This window comes from Schistocerca nitens, chromosome 4, assembly GCF_023898315.1.
Source record: "Schistocerca nitens isolate TAMUIC-IGC-003100 chromosome 4, iqSchNite1.1, whole genome shotgun sequence".
NCBI lineage: Eukaryota > Metazoa > Arthropoda > Insecta > Orthoptera > Acrididae > Schistocerca > Schistocerca nitens.
In genome coordinates this window covers 904580311-904606071 of record NC_064617.1, presented here as the reverse complement: position 1 = coordinate 904606071, position 25761 = coordinate 904580311, and the positions used below count along the sequence as shown (strand labels likewise).

Genomic DNA, 25761 nt, shown 5'->3' with positions numbered 1-25761 from the left:
GGAGCGATCTCCTACACTGGCCGTACACCACTGGTGATCGTCGAGGGGACACTGAATAGTGCACGGTACATCCAAACCGTCATCGAACCCATCGTTCTACCATTCCTAGACCGGCAAGGGAACTTGCTGTTCCAACAGGACAGTGCACGTCCGCATGTATCCCGTGCCACCCAACGTGCTCTAGAAGGTGTAAGTCAACTACCCTGGCCAGCAAGATCTCCGGATCTGTCCCCCATTGAGCATGTTTGGGACTGGATGAAGCGTCGTCTCACGCGGTCTGCACGTCCAGCACGAACGCTGGTCCAACTGAGGCGCCAGGTGGAAATGGCATGGCAAGCCGTTCCACAGGACTACATCCAGCATCTCTACGATCGTCTCCATGGGAGAATAGCAGCCTGCATTGCTGCGAAAGGTGGATATACACTGTACTAGTGCCGACATTGTGCATGCTCTGTTGCCTGTGTCTATGTGCCTGTGGTTCTGTCAGTGTGATCATGTGATGTATCTGACCCCAGGAATGTGTCAATAAAGTTTCCCCTTCCTGGGACAATGAATTCACGGTGTTCTTATTTCAATTTCCAGGAGTGTATATTAAGTAAATGGAGGGCGTATTTTGAGCATCTATTAAATGTACACCAGGAAGCAGGAAATGAGCAGGCGTACGAAATACATACAGCAGAACCCCAGATACCTGAGCCAATGTTAAAGGAAGTAAGAGATGCAATCAACAAATTGAAAAACCATAAAGCACCAGGATCAGACTGCATACCTGCAGAATTAGTTAAAAATGTGGGACAGAAATTGGTGGTAGTAGTTCACAAAGTGATAACTAAAGTATGGAACTCAGAGATGACACCTGAAGAGTGGCAGGAGTCGATTCTGATCCCAATTTTTAAGAAGGGGGACAAAATGGATTGTAGTAATTATAGAGGGATATCGCTATTACCAGTATGTTCCAAAATTTTCTCGAATATTCTGCTAAGCAGGCTTACACCATATGCAGATGAAATTGTGGGGGATTACCAAGCTGGCTCTCGGAGGAACAGATCAACTATAGATCAAATATTCACCCTGCGTCAAATTTTGGAAAAGAAATGGGAACACAATAAACCAGCTCATAATCTTTTCATAGATTTTACAAAAGCATATGATTCAGTATTGCAATCAAAATTGTACAGAATTCTTTTGGAACTTGGAATACCAATGACATATGTTAGACTTATAGAAGCGAGCTTGAAAAACACAAAAGGTAGAGTACGCGTGAGGAAATTGGAGTCAGAAGAATTTGTAATAAAGAACGGACTTAAGCAGGGAGATGCCCTGTCTCCGCTACTTTTTAATTTAGTCCTAGAATACATTGTACGAATGGCAGCAGATAATTCAGAGGGTGTGGAGTTAAATGGAAATATTAAGATATTAGAGTATGCAGATGATCTAAACATCATTAGCAATAGGAAAGAATCTGTAACAGCAAATGCGAATGCGTTAATCATGGCTAGTGAAGATGTAGGTCTAAGGATAAGTGAAGACAAAACTAAATATCTGGTTACTACTAGAATGCCAACAGCATTAGATCAGGAAATGTTAAGAGTTGGAGACATGCAGTTTGAAAAAGTGAACACATTTAAGTATCTAGGCGCGGACATCACTTCGTGAAATGAGATTGAATCCGAACTGAAGAAGAGATTACGGGCGGGAAATGCGTGCTGTTTCTCAATGAATAAATTACTTTCATCACGGATATTGTCTAGGAATTTAAAGATTAAATATACAGAACTATTATTCTACCAGTTATGCTGTATGGGTGAGAGACTTGGTCTCTCACTGTGCAAAATGAAAAGCCGTTTCGAGTATTTGAAAACAAAATTTTGAAGAAAATTTTCGGAGCAAAAAGGGATGACATTAGTGGAGAGTGGCGAAAACTGCATAACGAAGAGGTTCACGAACTCTATTCAAGCCCTGACATAATCAGTAATATTAAATCACGTAGGCTGCGATGGGCGGGTCACGTAGCTCGAATGGATGAGGGCAGGGCAGCGTGCAGAGTACTGGTAGGGCACCTAGAAGGAAAACGTCCTGTGGGGAGACCGAGGCGTAGATGGGAGGACAATGTGAAGGCTGATTCTAGGAGCCTAGGTATTGAAGGGGAATGGAAGGAAATAGCCCAAGACAGGGACAGATGGCGAAAATACGTTGCTGCGGTAATGGACTCTCGAGTACGGTATGACCAGTGAGTACGTAAGTAAAGGAGATACGAATAATGTGCACAACTGCAACACCAAACTTTTAAGTATAGACGTATAGATTCGACGGCGCAGTGTCTATCAGAGTGTTATCTGCAGCCAGCTGTGACGTCACGGATCGCGCTGTCTTCACTGGTGAGTCACCGGCAGAGCTCTGCGCTCTGCTGGCCAAGCTCGAAGAGAGCCAGATGAGGCGCCATGCATTCGGCGACCAGACCGTTCCGCACCCTAGCGGTGCTGATGCTGATCTCGGTGTCTGTGCTGGAGGGCGCAATTTCTACTCCGCAACCAGGAACGACCACCGAGGGACTGGACATCTCCAACGAAGGTATGATCTCATTGTTCCCGCCACGAATCGCACGTGGCAACTAATAGCGAGACATAAGAACGTCACAGAGGAAAGGAGCTGGAAGTGAAAGTCTTAAATAACATAGTTTGAATAGACTCTACATGTACACTGTGAAGTAGGAAGAAAGCACTTTTGACGGTACCGTAGGAGGTGTGTGAAAACAGCAATGAGACTGACAACGTTGCGAGCGGTCTGGTGACGCTCTGTTGTTCTACTCGTGTAGACTGGTGAGCTTATCCCTTCCAGATGTTCAGTCCGAGTTTCAGGTCCGTACGGCCATCAAGTGATTTTTGAGAGCGCCATCTGAAAAGTTGTGTTTCTGTTGCGTGTTACGAAAATCGGATAGTGGAGTTCAGAGCAACGTTATTCCTTCGAGTTTTTTTGTTAAACTTGGGGAATCCGCGAGTGTGACCTCTCAAAAGTTTAAACAGGTTTATGGGGAACATTTTTTATACAGAGCACGAGTTTTTTGCTGACACAAATCATTTTGGGAGGCCAACACATTGAAGATGAACCTCGCTCAGGGAGACATTCAACTTCGAAACCAGGTGAGACCAGACTGACGTTTAACAATAAGGATGATGGGTGACCTGTTAAACACTTTGGCGGTACATAAAATTATGACTGAAATTTTGCACATGCGGAAGGTTTATGCCTAAACGGTGCCGAGAAAACTTACCACACGGCCATTTTCATCACGGAATTTTTGACCTCAAAAGGCATTTCTTTTTTTTTCCGCGCCCACTCTATTCACCTGATCTGAGCCCTTTCTTTTCCCGAAATTGAAAAATGTCTTAAAAGGACGTCATTTTGGGACTCTGGGGACCATTGAAAAGAATGTGACCGACATGTTAAAGGCCCTACCAGATGAAGGCTTTCAGCGCTGCTACCAACACTGGGAATAACGAGTCCGCCAGTGTATAGCTGCCGAAGAGAACTACTTTGAAGGGGACAATGTTGTTGTTTGGAAAGAAAATAAAAAGTTTGGTAAGTAAAGAATCAGTCTCGTTACTTTTCTCACACACCTCATATATTCATGTCTCCCACTTACGCAGCAAATGAAGAAACAGAAATCGTACCCTTCTGTGGGACCTCTTACTTACCTAATTTTATCTATGAGTTATATGTGGGATAGGCAACAGTTAGCTGCAACTTTCAGCTACTTCCCTACACAGTCGTTAGCCGCACGAGGTAGCCGCGCGGTCTCAAGCGCCTTGCCAGCGTTCGCGCGGCTGCTGCCGTCGGAGGTTCGTGTCCTCCCTCTGGCTTGGGTGTGCATGTTGCCCTTAGCGTAAGTTAGCTTAAGGTAGATTAAGTAGTGTGTAAGTCTAGGGTCAGATAGGTACTTACTACAATTTGCCGCGCGGGATTAGCCGAACGGTCTAGGGCGCTGCAGTCATGGACTGTGCGGCTGATCCCGGGCATGGGTGTGTGTGTTTGTCCTTAGGATAGTTTAGGTTAAGTAGTGTGTAATCTTAGGGATTGATGACCTTAGCAGGTAAGTCCCATAAGATTTCACACACATTTGAACATTTTTTTACTACAATTTCCCAATTAGACATTTGTCGTAGCGTTGTTCCAACATACCTATATCCTCGTCATAGAAGGCAGCCGCCTCTGCTTTCCGCGATTTCTCTACGCTCGTTGTCTGTGCGAAAATGTGCTCTTCACAGCCAGCGGTTCATGTGAGCAAAGATGGAGCTCACGGGGGAACTAATTTCGAGGAGTGTTGTGGGTGATCAGGCACTTCCCATCGAAAACGCCCCTGCAGATTGCGGTCGAGAATTGTTATGAAGAAGGAAACGCGTGACAGTTGTGTTATGTGGCCTGCGTGACAGGCGAAGTCTATCACCAATCCCTCATACCTGGCGGGGGACTATTTTCTAGGCGCCTTTAAGGGCTTACTGTGCGCTCAGAACTGAAAAGAACGATGTGACGTGATCGAGGGGCTTACTGGAGACACTGCCCAACAAATCTGTGCAAAGCTTCATCGGAGTTTCACTGTGTTTTCATTTCGCGCCCAATCGAACTTAACTTTCCGAACAGCCCACGTTTTTACGACAGGTAATCATAGAGTTTCAGTTATCACCTGAAAAACAATGCGAGGTTAATGTTTTGTTTAGTTGCTTGCAGGTACATGTCACAATATCGTGCCCGCTGATGGAGGAGTCAAAACAAAATTCTGCAGCCCATTGATAAAGTGGAGGAGATGGTCTGCACCATTTTGCTTGACTCCTCTAAAGGCCTGCTGTGCTACTGGGTTGCTTAGATTACAATGTTAACAAGGGCTGCAGACATCTATCTGCCAACAACTAACACAAAACAGTTAAGTACTACATTTTTCGATGCGATAATTTAAACTTTTACGACTACCGTCTCGCACTCTCATATACTTATCTGACATGGGATGCCCGAATGGTGACCCATTAATCGTGTGACAAAACCACCATTACATAAGGGGTAGTGAGCTTTGAGCACTGAAGGTGCATCATAGCTTCCTGAGGAAATAAACCACTTAGGTTATCTGCATTAATGTTACACCATAAACAGTACAGGTTTAAAGCCTTCGAAAAATTGTCTACGGGCAAGGTTCAACTGGTCGTTCAGTATATTACCGTACGTGAGCTCAAGATGTTTGAAAATTTGTAATTGTTCTCACAGATCTAATCTACGCCCTTTGTCTTCTCTGTGTAGGACAACAGTGTCTTCTAAATGTTTTGGCGTATGACTGGCTATCAGGAGATGTTCAGCAAAAGTAGAATTGCGTATATTCGCTCCTTTTTTACCTAATAGGTGTTCTTTATATCTTGTTTTCACAGCTCTGCCTGTTTCACCAATATAATATCAAGGACAGTTGTTACAAGTTAGTTTGTAAACCTCTGAATTGGAAAACCAATCGCCAGCGATCTGTACTGAATGTACAAGATTTCTTTTTAAACTGTTATCTGTAGAGAAGGAGACGTTACAGTTATATTTTTTCATTAGAAGACGTTTTATCCTATATATAGCCTAAGAAAGGAATAGAAATAAATTTTTTAGCTTCTTTGCTATCAGTGGGGTGGGAGGGGGGGAGGGGGTGTTGCTCAAAGTCGAACAGTTTTTTTTGGGAAGTTTTCTTACTGAACATGTAATCTATCATATTCTGATTGTACCCATTATTAACCGCAATCGCTTTGATGACATTCAATTATTTTTATTGATCGGCAGGTGATAAAGGAGTAGTTACTATACTGTGAATGGCAGAATGAAAAAACGCCAGTTTATGAGCTTTTGGATGAGTTGAGTCAGCAGGGATGACATTATCTGAATACGTTTCCTTACGGAAAATGTTGAAATTGAAGGAACTATTCTGTATAGAAATTGTTAAATCAAGAAAGTTAAGTTCACGTTTTTGGTTCTGAAGTTCTTTTGTGAAGGGAATTTTTTCATGTAAACCATTGAAAGTATTGAAGAGAAGCTCTAACTCATGATCAGTACCGTCAAAAGCAATGATAATGTCGTCAACATATCGTGCATAATAACGGATTTTGTGGCGTAATTCTGAACTTGAATTGAAGAACGTTACTTCCAAAGCGTTGATGAAAACATCTGCCAAAATACCAGCGAGGGGACTACCCATTGCTAAACCATCTGGTTGTATATACATTTTCCCATTGAACGTGAAGTAATTGTATTTCAAAACGACTTTAAGCAAACTAATCAGTTCTGCAATCTGAATTTCATTTAGTTTTTTATGTTTTAGTAAATTCTTTTTTACAAGGGCTATGGTTACATCGATAGGGACATTTGTATAAAGACTGACGATGTCAAAGGAAACCAGTCTAGTGTCAGGTGTACATCTTACAGTTTGAATATTGTTGATCAATTCCTTGCTGTTTTTCACCGAAAAATTATTTTCAAATATGAAAGCATCTATATTTTGAAATGGAGGCGCCTAGCAAGTGTGTGATGTGGGCTACCTATTCCATTCACTACAGGGCGAATCGGGTGATTTTGTTTGTGCAGTTTAAACTGACTTCTGGTTTCGGGTTCATATTTATAAGCCATTTCATTTGGAAGTTATTGAACAAGCTGACAGAACTAGCTAAAGTACGCCGGATTTCTTTTTGCAATTACGCGGTTGGATCTACGGTAACTCAGCGATGTCATTGTCCTCAAAAAACTTTACCGTCTTTTCAATACATTCATTTTTATAAGCCACGACAGCAGTGTTCCCTTTGTCACTCTTAGTGACTAAGGCGTCTTGTTCTCTCAGTTTACGATAAATGTTTTTTACTATTCTATATTCACCCGACTGAACATTAGAATGTAGTTTAATTTCTTTGTCTATTATGTTATTACATTCGTAGACACATTTGACTTGCTTGGTTTTCTCTGATTTAAGGGATTTATTTATTTATTTATTGTTCCGTGGGACCACATTTAGGAGAAATCTCCATAGTCATGGAACGAGTCAATACATGAAATTATAACACGATTGTAGAAACAGATAAAAAGAAATATAAGAAACATATTCAGGCGACAAGTCGTTAGTTTAAATAAAGAAAATCAAGAATGTAACACTGGAATTTGCTTCATTTTTTAGCTCTTCCAGGAGCTCCTCGACAGAATAGAAGGAGTGAGCCATGAGGAAACTCTTCAGTTTAGACTTAAAAGTGCTTGGGCTACTGCTAAGATTCTTGAGTTCTTGTGGTAGCTTATTGAAAATGGATGCAGCAGAATACTGCACTCGTTTGTGCACAAGAGTCAAGGAAGTGCATTCCACATGCAGATTTGATTTCTGCCTAGTATTAACTGAGTGAAAGCTGCTAACTCTTGGGAATAAGCTAATATTGCTAACAACAAACGACATTAAAGAAAATACATACTGTGAGGGCAATGTCAAAATTCCCAGACTATTGAATAGGGGTCGACAAGAGGTTTTCGAACTTACACCATACATAGCTCGAACAGCCCGTTTTTGAGCCAAAAATACCCTTTTTGAATCAGAAGAATTACCCCAAAAAATAATACCATATGACATAAGCGTATGAAAATATGCGAAGTATACTACTTTTCGTGTTGAAATGTCACTTATTTCAGATACTGTTCTAATGGTAAATAAAGCGGCATTTAGTTTCTGAACAAGTTCCTGAACATGGGCTTTCCACAACAGCTTACTATCTATCCGTACGCCTAGGAACTTGAACTGTTCCGTCTCGCTTATAACATGCCCATTCTGTCTGATTAAAATGTCAGTTCTTGTTGAATTGTGAGTTAGAAACTGTAAAAACTGAGTCTTACTGTGATTTAGCATCAAATTATTTTCCACAAGCCACGAACTTATATCATGAACTACATTATTTGATAATGTTTCAATATTACACACAAGATCCTTCACTACCAAGGTGGTGTCATCAGCAAACAAATATTTTTGAATCACCTGTAATACTAGAAGGCATATCATTTATATAAATAAGAAACAGCAGTGGCCCCAGCACCGACCCTTGGGGAACGCCCCATTTAACAGTGCCCCATTGGGACTGAACATCATTACCACTCTCAATATTGCGGAGGATTACCTTCTGCTTTCTGTTCTTAAAGTAGGAGGCGAACCAATTGTAAGCTACTCCCCTTACTCCATAATGTTCCAACTTCTGCAGTAATATTTTGTGGTCAACACAGTCAAAAGCCTTCGTTAAATCAAAGAAAACACCTAACGTTCGCAACCTTTTATTTAATCCGTCCAAAACCTCACAGAGAAAAGAGACTATAGCATTTTCAGTTGTTAAGCCATTTCTAAAACCAAACTGTACATTTGACAGCAAATTATGTGAATTTAAATGCTGCAGTAACCTTGTATATACAACCCTCTCGATAACTTTAGCAAACACCGATGGCATAGAAATAGGTCTATAATTGTCAACATTATCCCTGTCTCCCTTTTTATAAAGTGGCTTCACTACCGAGTACTTTAATCGGTCAGGAAACCGACCACTCCTAAAGGAAAAGTTACAGATATGGCTAAGTACTGAGCTAACATACGTGGAACAATACTTCAGTATTCTGCTAGATACCCCGTCATATCCATGAGAGTTCTTGGTCTTTAGTGATTTAATTATTAACTCAATCTCTCTCTTGTCAGTATCATGGAGGAGCATTTCAGGAAACAGTCTCGGAACACTTTTTTCTAAGAGCGCTATATGATTCCCTGTTGGGACTAGGTTTCTATTTAGTTCACCTGCTATATTCAGAAAGTGATTATTAAGTACTGTACATATTTGCGACTTATCAGTAACACGGAAATCCCCACTACGCACTGATTCTATATTCTCGACCTGTCTCTGCAGACCAGCCACTTCCTTTACGACTGACCATATGGTTTTAATTTTATCCTGAGACTTAGCTATTCTATCTGCATACCACATACTTTTTGCCTTCCTAATAACTTTTTTAAGCACCTTACAATAGTGTTTGTAATGGGTTGCTGCATTTAGATTTTGACTGTTTCTAACGTTTTGATATAATTGCCACTTTGTTCTACAAGATATTCTTATCCCTTTAGTCAGCCACCCAGGCTGCCTGTTTGTGCTAGTACCCTGTTTTGAACGTTCTAACGGAAAGCAACTTTCAAAGAGCACGAGAAAAGTCTTGAGGAAAGCATTATATTTATCGTCTACTGTATCAGCACTATAAACATCTTGCCACTCTTGTTCCTTGATAAGGTTTACAAAAGTCTGTACAGCAACTGGATCAGCTTTCCTAAAAAGTTGGTAACTATATTTAACATGTGCTGCAGCACATAAATCTTTTAGACTTAAAATTTGTGCATCATGATCTGAAAGGCCATTCACCTTTTTGCTAACAGAATGCCCTTCTAATAATGACGAATGAACAAAAATATTGTCTATGGTTGTTCTACTGTTCCCTTGCACTCTCGTTGGAAAGAATACGGTTTGCATAAGATTATATGAATTAAGGAGGTCTACCAGCATCCTTTTCCTTGCACAATTACTTATACAATTAATATTGAAATCACCACATATAACTAACTTTTTGTATTTCCTATAAAGTGAACCAAGAACCTCCTCTAGCTTTAGCAAAAATGTTGTGAAATCGGAGTCTGGGGATCTATAAATAACAACAGTAAGAAGTTTAGCTCCACTAAATTTAACCACACCTGCACAACATTCAAACACCTTTTCAGTGCAGTACTTTGAAACATCAATTGACTCAAATGGGATACCGTTTTTTACATACATGGCTACTCCCCCACACCGCAAAGAGCTCCTAGAAAAGCTGCCAGCCAACCTGTATCCTGGTAAAGGAAGCCTCTGAATTATCTCCTTATTTAAGAAGTGTTCAGATATACCAATAATTTCAGAGTCAACATCTATAAGCAGTTCACTAACTTTATCTCTAATACCTTGTATATTTTGATGAAATATACTAATTCCCTCATTAATCGGATATCCAAGATTTGTAGAAAGTGGTTTCTTTGTCAGAGAAACTTCCCTTAAGCAGGAATACCTATCAGCTGACTTCAATCTAAAAAAGGTACAGCTCTAACACCCACAACTACCGGAATTTTCCCATGAGTGATCCCACCACCCCCACCTATGCTGTCACCTATAAGTTTTGCCAACCTCCCCTTCCCATACCTGTTGAGGTGCAGGCTATGTCTAGTGAAACCGGTCCTGCTGATAGACTCCACCGACACCACTGAAATGTGACTCATGCCTTCTGTCATCAGCGCACCCCCAAGTCTCATGTTATTACGCCTGACGGCTGTATTAAGATGAGGCCGATCGTGACGCTGAAACAGTTCCACGAAATGCACATTCGTGTTGCCAGTCTGAGTGGCTATCTTTTCCAGGTCACCATCTATGTCATACTCCCCATCCCTATCAATACTATTACCAGCCCCACCCACAATCACTACCTGATCCTCTTTAGTAAAATCCCTACATAACCCCCCAATGTTAAAAGTCACCTGAGCCAATCCTGCATTAGGTTTCACAATGCTGGTGACCTGGTACTCACTCCCCAAAACTTCCTGCAACTGCTGGCCTACACCTCTACCATGAGAACTACCTAACAGCAGAACCTTCTTCTTTCTCTTAGACTTTGCAACTGTCCTAGCCACCGTAACTGCTGAGGTCTGCTGCATACTTCCTACATCTACAGCTACTAGAGATTCCTCTCCACTAGACTCTGACAGTTGGTCATATCTATTACAAACACCAATAGTAAAACTATCTGAAAATCTCCTTCTCCTAGCAGATCTCTTGCCAACAGCCAGCTCCCATTCCCCAACCCCCTTCTCCCTCCTCATCCTATATAGCTCCTCCTGTGCGTTTTTCAACTGCACCTGCTCCTCTATCAACTTACTCTTGCTACATAACCTGCAATTCTAGGAGAGGATCTCACCAGAATGCCCACCGGCTTCCCCACCGCAATCTACTACTCACGAACCTACGGCAAAGCCCACACTTCTCACTCATGGTAAAATTTTACAATTATTGAAACAAGAAAACAACTTTATCTAAGTTCCGCTACTACAATAAGATGATGTTAAAAACTGACTACAATAATCACAAACTTGCTCTACAAGGGAAGTAACTACTATTATTGACAGTATTAATCAACAACAAATGAGAATATATCAAAATACTAACACAGAAAGAAAATCAAACGTCTAATGACAGTAACGAAACTGAAAGCAGTTCGCAAAAATTTCTTCTGAAGTTATTTCACCGGAAAACACCAAGAACACCGGTTGAAGACTACTTAAGTTCCTAAATAAATTACTATACACAAACAATTAATTAGTACTTAGCTTTCGATGCGCCGCTACAGCTGCAACTGGTCAGCGCGGAATGTAAACACGGGTAAGAGGTTAAGTTGTTCGATACGAAACACTCACAAATATCAGGCCACAACACAAGAAATGCAGAGGTGAATGAAGAAACCACTAATAAGTCACTTATATAGTAAATATTATCACAAAAACAGTTAAAATATATATCTGAAACCTAAAAATAGATGAAAACTTAGAGAGCGATCTCACACGCAGTCACGCGCTTATGACGTCACAGATCACAGATCAGATTCCAAACCGATTTTAAGATCTACAACAAGATTACAGATAACTGGATCTTTATCGAGTTGAGAAGGCAAATTATATTTAAGGCCTTTACATAACAAGTCATTTTCAGCCTGCGTAAAAGTAATGTTAGTTTTACTCAATATTCTTTCGTTAAACTGATGTTTGACACTATTGTCTGCTATATTAACATTTTTACTTGTGGCCCTATTACTGAACTTCAACAACTTTCTTTCATGTCTGGCCCTAATTTCTTCTTTGCGATTAAAAAGCCATTCATTAATACTATTCCACAGGCGGTCAATTTGGAAATTAAAAAGATCTTTAAAGGCTTTTGTTAAAAATAGGTGTATACAGTAAGCTTCACTGTTAAGATCATCTTTTTTCTTGTACAAATTTACTGTGCTGTCAGAAATGACTAAATGTACCAATTTCTTTTTAACAGAAGGCACTTTATTGCACTGTTTCAGATTTAAGTACGCCTTCACATAATCAGGGGTGATGTCTGTATCTAGGCACTGTTGATTAAAATCAGTAGCCGTACCTGCTTTCACAATTTTTAATTTGATGTCCATGTACCTGGGTGGAGCTTTTGATACCTCGGCAGGCAGGAACTTCAATATTTTAAACATAGCTGCACAATAGCAACGGTTTCACGTAATAAAATTATAAACAGCCGACCAGTTTCAATGGATAAAGAAATTCTTTACCTAGTTTTCGACAAATATAAGTTTCATACTTTTCTATTGTAAGCTATGATGTTCATTGGCCTTAGGTTACCTTCTGAAGAAGACAAATTTATATTTGTCGAAACGTAGGTAAAGAATTTCTTTATTCATTGCAACTGGTCGGCTGTTTATAATTTTATTACGTGAAACCGTTGCTGTTGTGCAGCTATGTTTAAAATATTGAATAAAAAATCCTTTTTGAAAATAAAGTAATAACTTCTTTGGCAACTAAAAGTTCTTAGAAATCAAGACAAACAAATCTTTGTGTCCTCTGAAAAGTTCTATTGCAAACGAGAACGACTGTCTTCTTAGATATGCGCGCGAGGCAGAAAATTAAAGTCCCATCTCACGAGCAATACAAGGAGTTCCACCCTCAGAGCCCATAGTCGGAGTAGCGGGTCGCCGGTGGTGTGGATGGCAGAGGCGAGGCGACATCGAGTGTGGGCGGCGGCGTGGTGCTGGCGAACTTCTGCTTCTGCTGACAGAGATGGAAGTGCCTGCTGCTTGCCGGGCGAGAGCAGTTGTACCAACATGGCGGATGACTGCTAGACAACTATTGGTCTAGCGATGTGGGATCGGATTGGCTGAGGAAAAATGACGTAGCGGATGCACCAAAAGGTCTATATATGTGCTCCCGTGTGCGCCCTCGGAACTAGCCTGCTTTCTTCCTGCCAGCTGACTTCGGCCGGTGCTCCTGCGGAACTGAAACGATGACCGGTTAGCGGTGCGACGTTGCGGGTGGGTGGCGATATACGAGTAGGAGATCCCGAAAACAAGCAAACAAACTGTTCATTCGATTGACGTCAGCCTTAAACTGTCGGCTGCTGGTACCAGACGCCTTGTAAATCAAGTTTATATGCGAAGCGGGTTGAAAAGATGTTAGTTAAATTTAAAATATGTAAACAAATGAGGGTCAGGGCCCAAGACTTTCATTTTGACAATCCTCGGGCTTTCCCGATGCCCAACCCCTCAGATTTCCTTTGTGGTGAAGCACGCTATAGCATGGTGAATCTGCAGGAAGTGAGGAGAAAAACAGTCAAAACAGATAATCCTCTTTCCAGTCTTCTACTGTATCAGTTACGCATATGATTGCCATTATTATTTATGAATACAAATTTTAATAAGGAAAATAGGTGCACAGTTACTTTTGAGTAAGATCTAGGAACTTTTTGCTTTGGTTGTTGGAGACACTTTTTTTATGGGCACAGACCCTGTTAGTAATTAAATTCATTTGTCAGAAACACTTATTTATTTAACATACACACATGTGTAACTGTCAATCTCACAGTCAGCCTAGTAACAGTCTGACTTACGCAACTGACTGTACTGCGATATATCTATAGGGTGAAGAAAATAGCCGGCCGATGTGCCCGAGCGGTTCTAGGCGCTTCGGTCAGGAACCGCGCTGTTGCTACGGTCACAGGTTCGAGTCCTGCCTCGGGCATGGATGTGTGTGACGACCTTAGGTTAGTTAGTTTTAGATAGTTCTAAGTTCTAGGGGACTGATGACCTCAGATGTTAAGGCCCATATTGCTCAGAGCCATTTGAACCATTTGAAGAAAATACGCCGGACTTCATCTACATCTACATCATACTGCGCAAGCCACGTAATGATGTGTGGCGGAGGCTTAATTTTGTACCAGTGACTGTGCCCTCCAACCCTGTTTCACTCGCGAATAGCGCGTGGGAGGAATTATTGTCGGCAAGCCTATTTATTGGCTCTAATTACTCCAATGTTCTCTTCTCGGTCATTACGCGAGACCTGTGTGTGGGGAGGGGGAGTAATATGTTGTCCCACTCTTCCCGGAAAGTGCTCTCTCGAAATTTCAAAGTAAATCTCTCCGTATTGCACAACGCCTCTCTTGTAATGCCTGCCATTTCCATAACGCTCTAGCGCCGGCTAAACGATCCCGTGAGGAAACGTGCCACGCTTTGTTGGATCTTCTCTATCTCTTCTATCAGTCCTACCTGGTAGGGATCTAAGAGTTATGAACACTTGGCGGTCGGCATCCCGATCCAAGACAAAAGTGTGTATAGCAAAACACAGTCCCGCCAATAGGATTAACAGAAATGCCATTTAAAAAATGAGGCTTTGGCAACGCTATAAACGCGAGCAGTGTGACCGAGATCTCTGCGTTGTGCCGGAGCTGTCCAATTAGCGCAGTGAGAGGAGGCCATGACGTGAGAAACACATAGGAAGACTCGCCTATGTTCGAACGGCGTTCGCGTCAAAACTATTTTTTAGTGAGTGAATCAAATTGTATCCAGTTTACACCTCGCAATGCGGTATTTTGTGTATTTATTTCTATTTCTGCTACTTTATTGAAACGTCAAGATTTAACATGAGTTTCTTGCAGGTGTAAGTGGCCGCCTTGTTTCGTCCGTAACACAAATAAAGGCAGTATAAAATAATAGAGAGTACAGTAACATCGTCTGCATCCAGTGAAGTACAAAACACACAATAGGTAGGCTAAACTAGGTTGCTCATTACGCTACGCACAATAATTCCGTTCTGTACGTTTGACGTCCAGGCTTAACTCCACAGTGCCAGTACGTACACGTACGAGTAACGTTCACTGTAGAAAAGATGCTCAAAGCGATCACCCTGCATTCGCAAACACTTCGTCACGCGCTGGATCAAACTTTGCTGAAGTCTGCGCAAGACAGCTGCATCCAGCCGCGGGTGATTAGCCGAACGGTCTAGGGCGCTGCAGTCATGGACTGTGCGGCTGGTCCCGGCGGAGGTTCGAGTCCTCCCTCGGGCATGGGTTTGTCCTTAGGATAATTTAGGTTAAGTAGTGTGTAAGCTTAGGGACTGATGACCTTAGCAGTTAAGTCCCATAAGATTTCACACACATTTGAGCATTTTCGAGCTGCATCCAACATTGGCGAAGCGGCATGTACGCGAGCTATTAGGTCGTATACATCTATGCGTGGGGCCCTAAGAACTTGTTCCTTTACGTGTCCCCACAAATAAAATTCTAATGGATTAATGTCCGCGAAATGTGGAGGTCAGCACATTGGACCTCCGTGACCAATTTATTTCCCTGGAAACGCCTCATTCAAATAGTTATGTACATTTATTCCGAAGTATGGCGGTGCACAATAATACTGAAGCCATAGCTGCTGCCAAACAACAAGCAGATCGTTTCCTATAGGGTCAAACAAAGTATTGCAAAGAAACGTACGATATATTGGCGCATTCAACTTGTCCGGCTATAAGCAAGGCCCCAAACCACTCCTCTCACGATTCCAGCTCACAGGTTTATGCCAAATCATGCCGAAAGCTCCGTTCACGGATGACACGTGTGTTGTATTTCGACCAATAATAGCTGTCGTGGAGGTTGAAAATACCTTCACGAGTGAACCTAGATTCGTCAATCCATATCATGTTATTTATAAAATGTTCTTTATCTTCCACTTAGTGTAAAAGCCATCCCCAAAAGTGTATACGTCGAAAGGCCACAAGTGTTGAGTTAACGTGTAATGATATGGATGTAGTTCTTCATCGTGCAACACTTCAACGACCAGTCTTTGTGATATCTGGAACTGTCTTAGAATATCACTGGTATCTGGCCGAGGTGACTGGTGAAGTGTTTCAAGAATCAAGTGCTCACTTTGTGGAGTACGTCTAGTTCTTGGACGGCCTCTGTCCATTACTTGCAGACAAAGATTATCGGTCTCCCGAGGGCGTTGCACCAGGCGACGAGAAACATTCTTATCTGGATGGCGCCTTTGAGCGTGCCGAGCAGCATACGCCGAGCAGCAGGAGCAACAGCTTGGTTATCGGATGCACCCAGCACCGAAACCACGTATTCATAGTTTGTGTACTCCACCCTACATGAATATGATCAGTTATAGTTGTGTACTGCGCGGTTAGTAGACAGATGCATGCAGTTTAATGGATCCCACAGTTACGTGATAAGCTCCTGTCATGTTACAAAATGATGTCCTGCTTACAAACGACGATTAGTAGCGAATGGACGTCAAAAAAAAAAATAAGAAAAGGGAACTTTCACGCTCCCATATTTTTTCTGTACACTGGTTTACTTTGGTTAATTGTATGTTGCGAACAAGTGGGATTAATTATTATTATACTGGAACTGGCTTCTTATTAAATGAACAGTTTTGTTACTGAAACTCAATAGAATGCACAACATATCTGTTGTGTACATAGTTCCGCGTAGTCAACGCGTACGCAACTTTCCCACTAGAGCGCGCCCGCCCCGCTAAGCACAACAGTGCAGGCGCAGCGCTCGTCCGTCTCCGCACTACGAGATGGCGCTCCCTTAGAGATGGACCAAATTCTGCTTCCGCCGATCCGCGTATTAATATGTAACGCAGCCAATGAGATTGCTGCTAACGTAGAACCTTTTCTCCTCGCGGATCACACTCGCGCAGTGATACCTGAACCCTCGAGGTATTATAACGAGTGTACAGACCTCCGATTAGTCAGTCTGCATTAGTCTGCATCAGTCTGCAGTCTGCGCGTAATAAGATTATCATATTCCTGTACATAGCCATGAAGAGCAATGTATAGACACTTTGTCAAGTATCAGAGATATGTGAGAATAAAATTAACGTACCAAGACCAAACGAACTTCAGATTGTCAATTGTAAACAGCATCCAGAATCAAGTTAAGTAATTTCTATGCTTTTTATTATTTTAATAAATGTGTGTGAAAATTAATCAAGTTCTGTTTAAAGTTGGTCACCGTTAATCTGCTACTCTAAGCGTCAAGTGATATTTCTATCGTCTGACCTAACGGCAGAAGATAAACACGCCACGATAAGACCACGAGACATATTGCTGACACTCGCCTACTTCGTTAGAGCAACAAATCAAATAATCTGATGGTGTGTGTACCGAAGGTCTTACAGTACGCACACCACAATATCCATCTCTGCTACAACTATCGTAAAAATTTTCTGAATTTATTTCTGTTATCAAAAATAATGAAGCTACCGTACGCAATGCTTAAAGAACCTCAAACCTTGCAGTGGATTATTCGTCAACATTAATTATTAATCAGTGCCACGGCTAACACTAGAGCATGAGACTATCATTATTAACCAGAAAATGATTTTTCTATAACTTTACCAGTCCATAATTTTTGCTTAGCAAGATTTCCTTTTGAAACATGAAAGAATTTTAACTGTGACACTGTTAAAGTTTACAATATTAGCAGCCCGCGTCCGCCTGTGAAACACAACGTAAAATCTGCTGCTTTGTGCTCCGATCTCGAACTGCTGTAAGAAATAATTTTAAATTCACTTTTTACCTGACCATTTATTGTGGTATGATTACCAGATTTGAATCTGCCGCGGCGGCGGCCCGTTCCGCCGTGTCGCAACTCTGCACCACCAACACTGCTTAAAAAGCTGAAAATGTCTTAAATAAATGGGTAAAATACCAGGCAAGCTTTCTAATAATACCATGCTAGTTCTCATTAAATAACTATATTTAAAACTAGAATAATAACAAGTTCACACACCTTTCTTTATAATCAGAGACTAATGGTGTCCTGCTTACAATCTTGACAAAAGAAAGCTACCTATGCATTAAATATAGCGTGACAGGTTCCTCCTCTCTACGTGACTCCAAGAAGACGAGTTTCTCTTTAGTAATTCTTTTCTGTGGCGGTTTCAGAACTCGCCGACACAGATATTACTTCACAAATCCAGTACTTAATCCTTTACAAATACAAAATATAACATAATTGTCTCTATTCTGTAATTATTCAGAGTCCACAGACGTAATCTGTGCCTATGTATATAAATAAAATTGTAATTGCATAGTTATAAAGCTTGTTTTACAAGGAAACGTTATAGAACCTGACGAGGATTCGAATTATAGCTCCATGGTGAATGTTGGTCTGATGTCCCAGTAGTCTATTCTACGAGCTACAACGGCTGGTATGGTAGTATGGGGAGATCTCATGGTTCTCTGAACATTACGATGCGCTGCACGATGTGACAGTGTTGCCAGCCCCTCGTTTTCACAATGCACCTGATCTGATTTTGCTAGATAAACTTTTGTCTTGAATCTGGATGTGGAATCGCATGCCGACCTCCGATTGCTGCCTTTTTTAGCCCTGTATGCTCTATTGGCTATTAAAAACGCAATAGCATGAAGGTGACATGCAGCCAAAGTCAAACTGGCGAGAAATGTACTACATGCTAAGCCAGGCAAACTATTAGCTTTTCAGTGAGTCCCCACAAAATAGGTAGGAGTATATTCTGTATGTAACGAAAAATTATGCAGCTAGTTCTCACTCAGAGATCGCATTGGATGTTGTTTGTTTGTGAGAAGTTGGTGTTGTACCCCTTGTAAGAAGGGAAATGTCTACCAGCATCTGACTCAATCATTCCATGATACTGCTGCTCACGGGGTCGAGATATCCCGATTCGCATGCATATATTAGAGCACTGGGTTCAGGAGGGGTATATTCAACGTTATGCACTCTCTCAACGACCCCACGCGACTAGCGCCTGAGAGGAGAGACAGTGTTCTTTTAGTCGTGAACGATCGTATTGTCATGTAACGTACCTTTAGTCAAGAAATAAGCTAGTTTACAGCAATAATAATATCTACACGCACCGTTTGACGACGTCTACAGTACCATTGTCAGCAGAGCTATCATTACAACGGCTTTCCTTGAAGCGGTAGCAGGGAGAGTCACGCCCAAAAGTGATGCACTCAGTGAAAGCACCAAACACAGGAGTGGTACCATGTCGTCTTCACAGGCGAGTCCTGACGTATCCATGTGCTGTTGAACATGCACTGTCTGCATGAGGAAGTGATGTTTCACCCAAAAGTTTTAGCCAAGTCGCAAAATATTCCCAATGACAATAATCACTAATTTATTCCTTCTAGCATATCACTTGTCAAGGTAAATATATAAGTTACAGATAACGTGTTTTTGTACTTAGGCAGTCATATTTTCCAACTTCTGTGCTGTACCTGAAGGTTGTTTCTTCTCTATGACAGTTTCACTTGTTTCTATTGTTATTACTAAAATAGGCTGCGCTCCCGGCCCGCCCGGTAAACCTGGTCCACCTGGAGCTCCTGGGTATTTCGGGCTGCCGGGGAGGAAGGGGGATCCTGGGCTGCCTGGAACACCTGGCGCACCTGGAATTCCTGGGCCAATTGGACCTCCCGGACCACGTGGCAGTCCTGGACCGGCACTGGATGCTGCTTCAGCAGTGAAATCTGCGGCGGTTGGTTTTCTTATTGTTTATACTTGTCCTAGCTAGTTGGTCATCGAAAGAGTCTTAGACAATTCACAGAACAGTGACAAAATATTTCAAAATTAAAAACCTCTACAAAGAATTAGAGATACAAGAAGGTAAAAGGTTAGCACAGTTTGTAAATATGAGTAATAAAGTAGAGTGGAAGGATCTAAAATTCTGTGAGAACTCCAGTACAGAATAAAATTTATTTGCCACAGGAAAGCCTTTTGTATCGACTTGAAAATCAAGGTCTATAGGCCAAATTTTTCATTTATAAACTTACAGAAAATTTAAACTGAAAAACAGAGCATACTTTCTTTCCGGTCCTTCAAGGAATGATGCCCATTTGCAAACAATTTTTTGACGAATGTTTTGCTGGGTGAATAGTGAACTAGTGATGAATGTTCTGGCAAACTGCTGCGAGGCAACTGCATCCTCTTAGATTTTCAGAACAGAACAGCAACATCAGTTGATTCATAAATTGGCAAGTGCACTACATTAGTAAGAAGATGTAACGAAATTAATTATGAGTTAGTTGTTGTCCTCGGTCCTTGTCACTTCTCATAATCATTTGTATATAAATCCTTACTAAAATATCTTTCTGATTTCACGGTTAAGCATTGGGCCGCACCTGTGGTATGTCCTCAGATGTAGGCATGCCTCAGAGTCATCCCTCCTAATGGTTTGCTCAGATGACGGAGCTTGCTGGCATAACGGTGCCTTTTCGGCTGCTCTAATGTGACTGTGCTTACAAACTCTCACACACTTTAACTTATTCCTCAAGCATATAAAACATTTTGCGTACCAACCCCGATGTGTTTCATTCAGTTGTACGTGTGTGTGTGTGTGTGTGTGTGTGTGTGTGTGTGGCTTAGTAAATTAGTTGTATGTTCCACAGATAATTTACACGATTTGTATCGGCTTGGTGTTGAAGGAGTCCATACATATAATTTTTTTGTGAATATGGCTATATTCTATCCATTAACAAGTTACTAAATAGTGCACTAGCTTCAGTTTAATGAAAATGTGCGTTTTAATCTTTGATACTATTTCTTTTGGTACTGATACATTTAAAGGTAGTTACTTTTCCTTTCTTAAGCTAGATATTCCATCAGGTTTTAATTACGTATTCGTCTACGAAATAGAAGAAATTGTCCAGGAGTAATGACTTTAGAATAAAATCAAAATTTCTTTGCCATTGAACAGACATTTTATGCTGCTAGGCATATGAGCGAAAACTTTTGAGGCTGAATGTGATACTCCTTTCTGAGCTACTGACAACTTTTGGGATGAGTAATAAAGAAATTTTTTTCATCTAGTATTCTAACCATGAACATTACTATTCTTCTAAAATTGCAAGGGACTATTTACGACGAATTTACTTAGCGCACATACATCTTGTGAAGGAGCACTTACAATGTATAACTCTTAGGAAGAGATGTCTACAAGTTGGTTTTTGTTGAACACTACATTTAATACTCATCGTCTGCTTATGTGGAATCAATAGTTATTTCTAAGTGATGTGTCATCCAATAACTAAGCTAAGAGACATCAATGAGAAGAAATGTGTAAATATTTTAAGACGTTGATTTGCTTGTTTCCAAAACAAGTTGTTATAGGATGCTCAAATTTTGCTGAATTTCGTCGTTTGAGCAAATGAGTAACATGTTTTTTTTTCACCAAGATTTACACTAAACGAACTGTAATATTATCCCATAGTTACAACTCCTGCTTATATGCTACAATAATTGTTGTTGATTGTGTTCTATTTGCTGTACTGCTGCGTACTTTCTTTTGAAAACTAAGATTGTGTCAATTTTCAGAGAAACACTTAATGATTCTTTCAAAAATATTATGAAAAACGTCCCCCCCCCAATAATTTCCCCATAACATGTTCAATTATAATGCTATTGTTGCCTGCAAAAGTACAACTCTGCATTCACAAAATTGCTCAAAAAAGCGTTTGCACCATCCTCATGGATTGCATAGTTTGATTTTTGATAGCAAGCCTCTATCTAAACGTTCTTTTGATCACGGGAAATAGCTATGTACAGATTCTTGTGTAAAGACGGTAAAATTTAACCTGCATTTTCAGTGCAGATAACTATAGCTCTACGTGTTTCCAGATATGAGCGGGACAACGTGGCTTGTGTGTACTGTTGAGTCTACGAAGATGCCTCGAAGGATCGTTTCAACCTTAGACCTTAAGCACAAGATGAATCTTCAGCACTGGAAGTCGCCTGGGAACACTCAGCCTCTCTCGTGAGACACAAAAACACCAAAGATCTGCCTCGTAGTGATCGTCTGCGTCCAAAATCGCTGCTCGTGACTGGTACCTACAAACTATGGCTCTTAGCTACTCGGAACAGAATGCCATAGGCTGTGTGCTACCTTTTTCGGAGGCAACTTGAAAGATTGCGCCGATCCATGCAACCTATGATTATCTCGACAAGATCAAGTTACTCTCTAGGCAGCCAGTGCGATCAACATTAAAAAATTCTCAGCATCATGGTGCGTGAAGAAGACTAGCAAGTGAACGTCTGGAAACGAACCAAGATTCCATTCTCCAATGAGTGAAGGAAGTAACTGACGCCTAACGAGCGTCATAAAAGGGTTTTTAGCTGACGAGATAACAATAAGCATCTAAGGCAAGCAGTCCATCATGTACGGATGTGAGACGTGCTTTCTGCTATAAAGACTGATTTGAGGCTTGTGCAGTACCGGAACAGAACCCTCCACAACTACTGACAAATGTTCTGTTATGGGTTTGTCTTTCAGACAACAATGTACGAGCCCACTTCGCCAATCTCGTGAACGCCTTCCTTCAGGAGGCATTAATCAACCGAACGAAATGACCTGCTGTATTTGTCTGAGCCCAGCTGAAACCTTCCTCTGACAGCAGATAACTTCAGGATACCCGCCATCGATGAGATGGACGGGTTTAAGCAGCAACATCTCTATCACATAATGATCGAAGCAGAAGAAATGAATTAAGATTTGTGCTGCGGCCAGGACTCGAACCCGGGTCTCCTATTACACCACCACTGCACGATGCTCAACATTGCTACACGAACTACCCAAGCTGAGTGCCCTTCCCAACACAAACTTCAATTCATATCTTCAGCTTATTTTCCCTTTCATTATCACTGCTGCCCTGGTAGGGATCTAGCACAAATTTTAATTCATATCTTCTGCTTCGATCACTATCGTAGATAAAGTAGAGACTTAAATGTCCCAGGGAAACATTTAATTACATCTCTGTCACATGGTGGACGACCCATCAAGGTGGGTCCTAGCATATGACAATTCTTGGAGTGGAGGTACGCGATATCAAACGTCACCCATCAACAGGTTTTGAGTGCACAGATGTGCTGAGCTGTTCAGTTCTAAATACACTGCCTTTATTTTAGCTATTAGTTTGTTTTGATGTACCAATAAAGTTACATTTTTCCTGTTATATAAGGTCTATTGTTTGTTCCACCGCACTCTTTTAATCCTAGCTCATACGCATTTGCAGATATGCAGAAGGTGGTGCAAAACGTTTGTTGGGCAGTTTATATAAGACCCTGTAGAATTCCCTTGCTGATATCTTCCCAGTCACCAAGTTTTTCTCTCCTTCACCCATTATCCCTTGTGTGTGTGTGTGTGTGTGTGAGGGGAGAGAGAGAGGGGGGGGGGGGAAGGGGAAGGAGGAGCGTTGTTTGTGCCTGAAGTTGTCTTAACCATTAACCAATCTTGACTGTGGTGTTTCGGCCGGCCGATGTGGCCGTGCGGTTCTAGGCGCTTCAGTCTGGAACCGCGTGACCGCTGCGGTCGCAGGTTCGAATCCTGCCTCGGGCATGGATGTGTGTGATGTCCTTAGGTTAGGTAGGTTTAATTTGTTCTAAGTTCTAGGCGACTGATAACCTCAGAAGTTAAGTCGCATAGTGCTCAGAGCCATTTGAACCATTTTTTGTGGTGTTTCGTCATTGTAAAGCCTGTTTATGTTTGTTGGCAGTGCAACCAGAGTGAAGACTTGCAGAATCTGGAACAGATTCTTTACGAACTGCGAGTGCAACAAGAGAAGTCACTCCACCAGCTTCGTCTAACATACGAGAAGGTACTGCACCAGGTGAGGGGCGCCTTCATAGGCTGCAAATGCAGTTCCCAACGGCATGTGTTCCCACCACAGTGAACCTGTTTGGGTTGCTGCCTGCACATCCTGGATGCAGCAATTCGATGTACACTGTCCTATAGCCCCTCTTTGTATCTCCATTATATATATAGGGTATTTGACTATTATAGGTACAATACAAAGGGACGAGTAGACAACAATGAAACAAGGAAATAATCATAATAAATAAAGATCGAGATACCAATGGGTTCCTCAATACGATGTATGTACAGGCTGTCATGCTAATGTTAGAGCACTGTTAACATTCAAGGCTACGTTTATTACGAAACATCGCAAATGCGGCGTAAATTACAAAGTTATTATCTGCCCTCGTTTAATTTTATCATCGGTTCAGATACCGAAGAACTGGTAAATAGCGTTTCAACGACAAGTGTATCGGTAGTGGTTTGCCAACATATTTGACCTTCATGGTCCCCTGACTTGAATTCGTTGAATATTTATCTGGGGGAATATTTAAAAGCTTCAGTTTTTTGCAGCCCTGTAGACGGTGGTGATGTATTGCCGGAGCGTCTCGTGGTTGGTTGTCAATGCATTCGGAAAACGACTGCGATCTTTGGATGCGTACAGGCTGTGATGGGGAGACTTGTTGAGGCCTGCCTTCAAACGGACGGTGGCCACGAGAAGCATTTGTTGTAATGTGGAGGTTATTATTTGCAAATTTGTAATTTGGCTCTTGTTGAAGTATTCAGTTGTAATACGTCTTGTAGGGAAATGGTTGATTTCCAGACCTATGTTTACTGGGATTATTTGCATATTTTACTACCCTTTACTTGCGCCTTTCGTTTGTATCTATAACACTAGCTAAATACCCAATGTTTTTCGCTTACTTATTGACTCCAGTCTTGTATTAAATAAGAAGAGGAATAAAATCAGTCCATAATGTAAAAGCACATTTGTTATATAAATAAAACATCTTTTCTTGTGGTAGAATTGGTGTTTAATTTCCCAGATGTGTTCCGACTTTTAAACTGAAGATTTCAGTGGATGCTCTGGAATAATGTAATTATTGATTAAATAAAATTTCACATCCTATTTGTCGTTAAACTAAATGATACTTAAGTTAATTTTTTCCTGTTCTGACAATAACTTTGCTTCCTGTGGGTTTTATTTGTAATTTGATATTTAATGATGGTACAAATCATTTTGTCACAAGCTAATAAACAATTTTATTTCTGTTTGATAACATACATGTTATTATCATTAAATGAAGAGTTTTGTACAGTATAGACCAGCATGGAATGCCGCGTCAAACCGGTGTTCATGCAGAAGACCAAAACCAACAGCAAACAGTATGTCTTGTTATGAGGCTTACCTACCATCTGTAAAGGATTCTGACGGATTTCAATCGGCTGCCGCCCCCCTCCTCCCCCACCTCTCTTCCCCTTGCTCTAACGTTGTTTGGATTTCGTTTCTTACTGCCACTTACTATTACATAGGCATTGAATTTGATGTCACATTCAAAGGTTCATAGTCTGTTACTTCATAATTTTTTACTGTATTAGGTTTCTCTGAAAATATCTTTTACTTCGTGCTAACATTCTAAAGAGATCTATTTTCTTTTGCTCTGTTACTCCTTGTATCTAATCAATCCCATTGTATGAAAATCGGATATTCGACAGTTTCACCTCTGATTATTCTATTTCGTCTAACAAATCAGACTTTGATTCATTTCTTTGGTCTTATTCATCATCTCTACTACTCACTGAATTTCTACCTTCTCAGTGCTGTGCTTTCAACTGCCCTATCTCTTTGCCGTTTTGAAACTTAATAACAAACTCCCTAGCCCGTAAATTGCCAATTTCGCTCCCTCCTTACACTTGGATATGACACCGTAAGACATTACCGAATGGAAGCAGAGAAACCAAGTATACTCCTCCTTAGCCGAGTGGCCAGCTCATCTGATTGCCATACAGCGGACCTAGTTTCGATTCCTGGCCGGGCCGGAGATT

The 25761-nt window shown here is 41.2% G+C and overlaps 1 protein-coding gene across 1 annotated transcript; it reads left to right on the top strand.

The window, feature by feature from the left end:
- The first annotated feature begins 2403 nt into the window (after nucleotides 1-2403).
- Nucleotides 2404-24742, top strand: LOC126253467 (collagen alpha-1(XVI) chain-like). The gene is made up of 3 exons (XM_049954824.1): nucleotides 2404-2571; nucleotides 19430-19626; nucleotides 23636-24742. Exons 1-3 carry the CDS (start codon nucleotides 2442-2444, stop codon nucleotides 23810-23812), a joined length of 504 nt encoding a protein of 167 aa, XP_049810781.1. The 5' UTR covers nucleotides 2404-2441; the 3' UTR covers nucleotides 23813-24742.
- Nucleotides 24743-25761: the final 1019 nt, after the last annotated feature.

What these genes read in the sequence shown, in the direction of transcription:
- LOC126253467 (XM_049954824.1), top strand. Translation starts at nt 2,442, where the DNA reads ATGCATTCGGCGACCAGACCGTTCCGCACCCTAGCGGTGCTGATGCTG. An exon ending in ACTGGACATCTCCAACGAAG is followed by an intron (nt 2,572 to 19,429) that starts GTATGATCTCAT and finishes TTACTAAAATAG; the next exon opens with GCTGCGCTCCCGGCCCGCCC. An exon ending in CAGCAGTGAAATCTGCGGCG is followed by an intron (nt 19,627 to 23,635) that starts GTTGGTTTTCTT and finishes GTTTGTTGGCAG; the next exon opens with TGCAACCAGAGTGAAGACTT.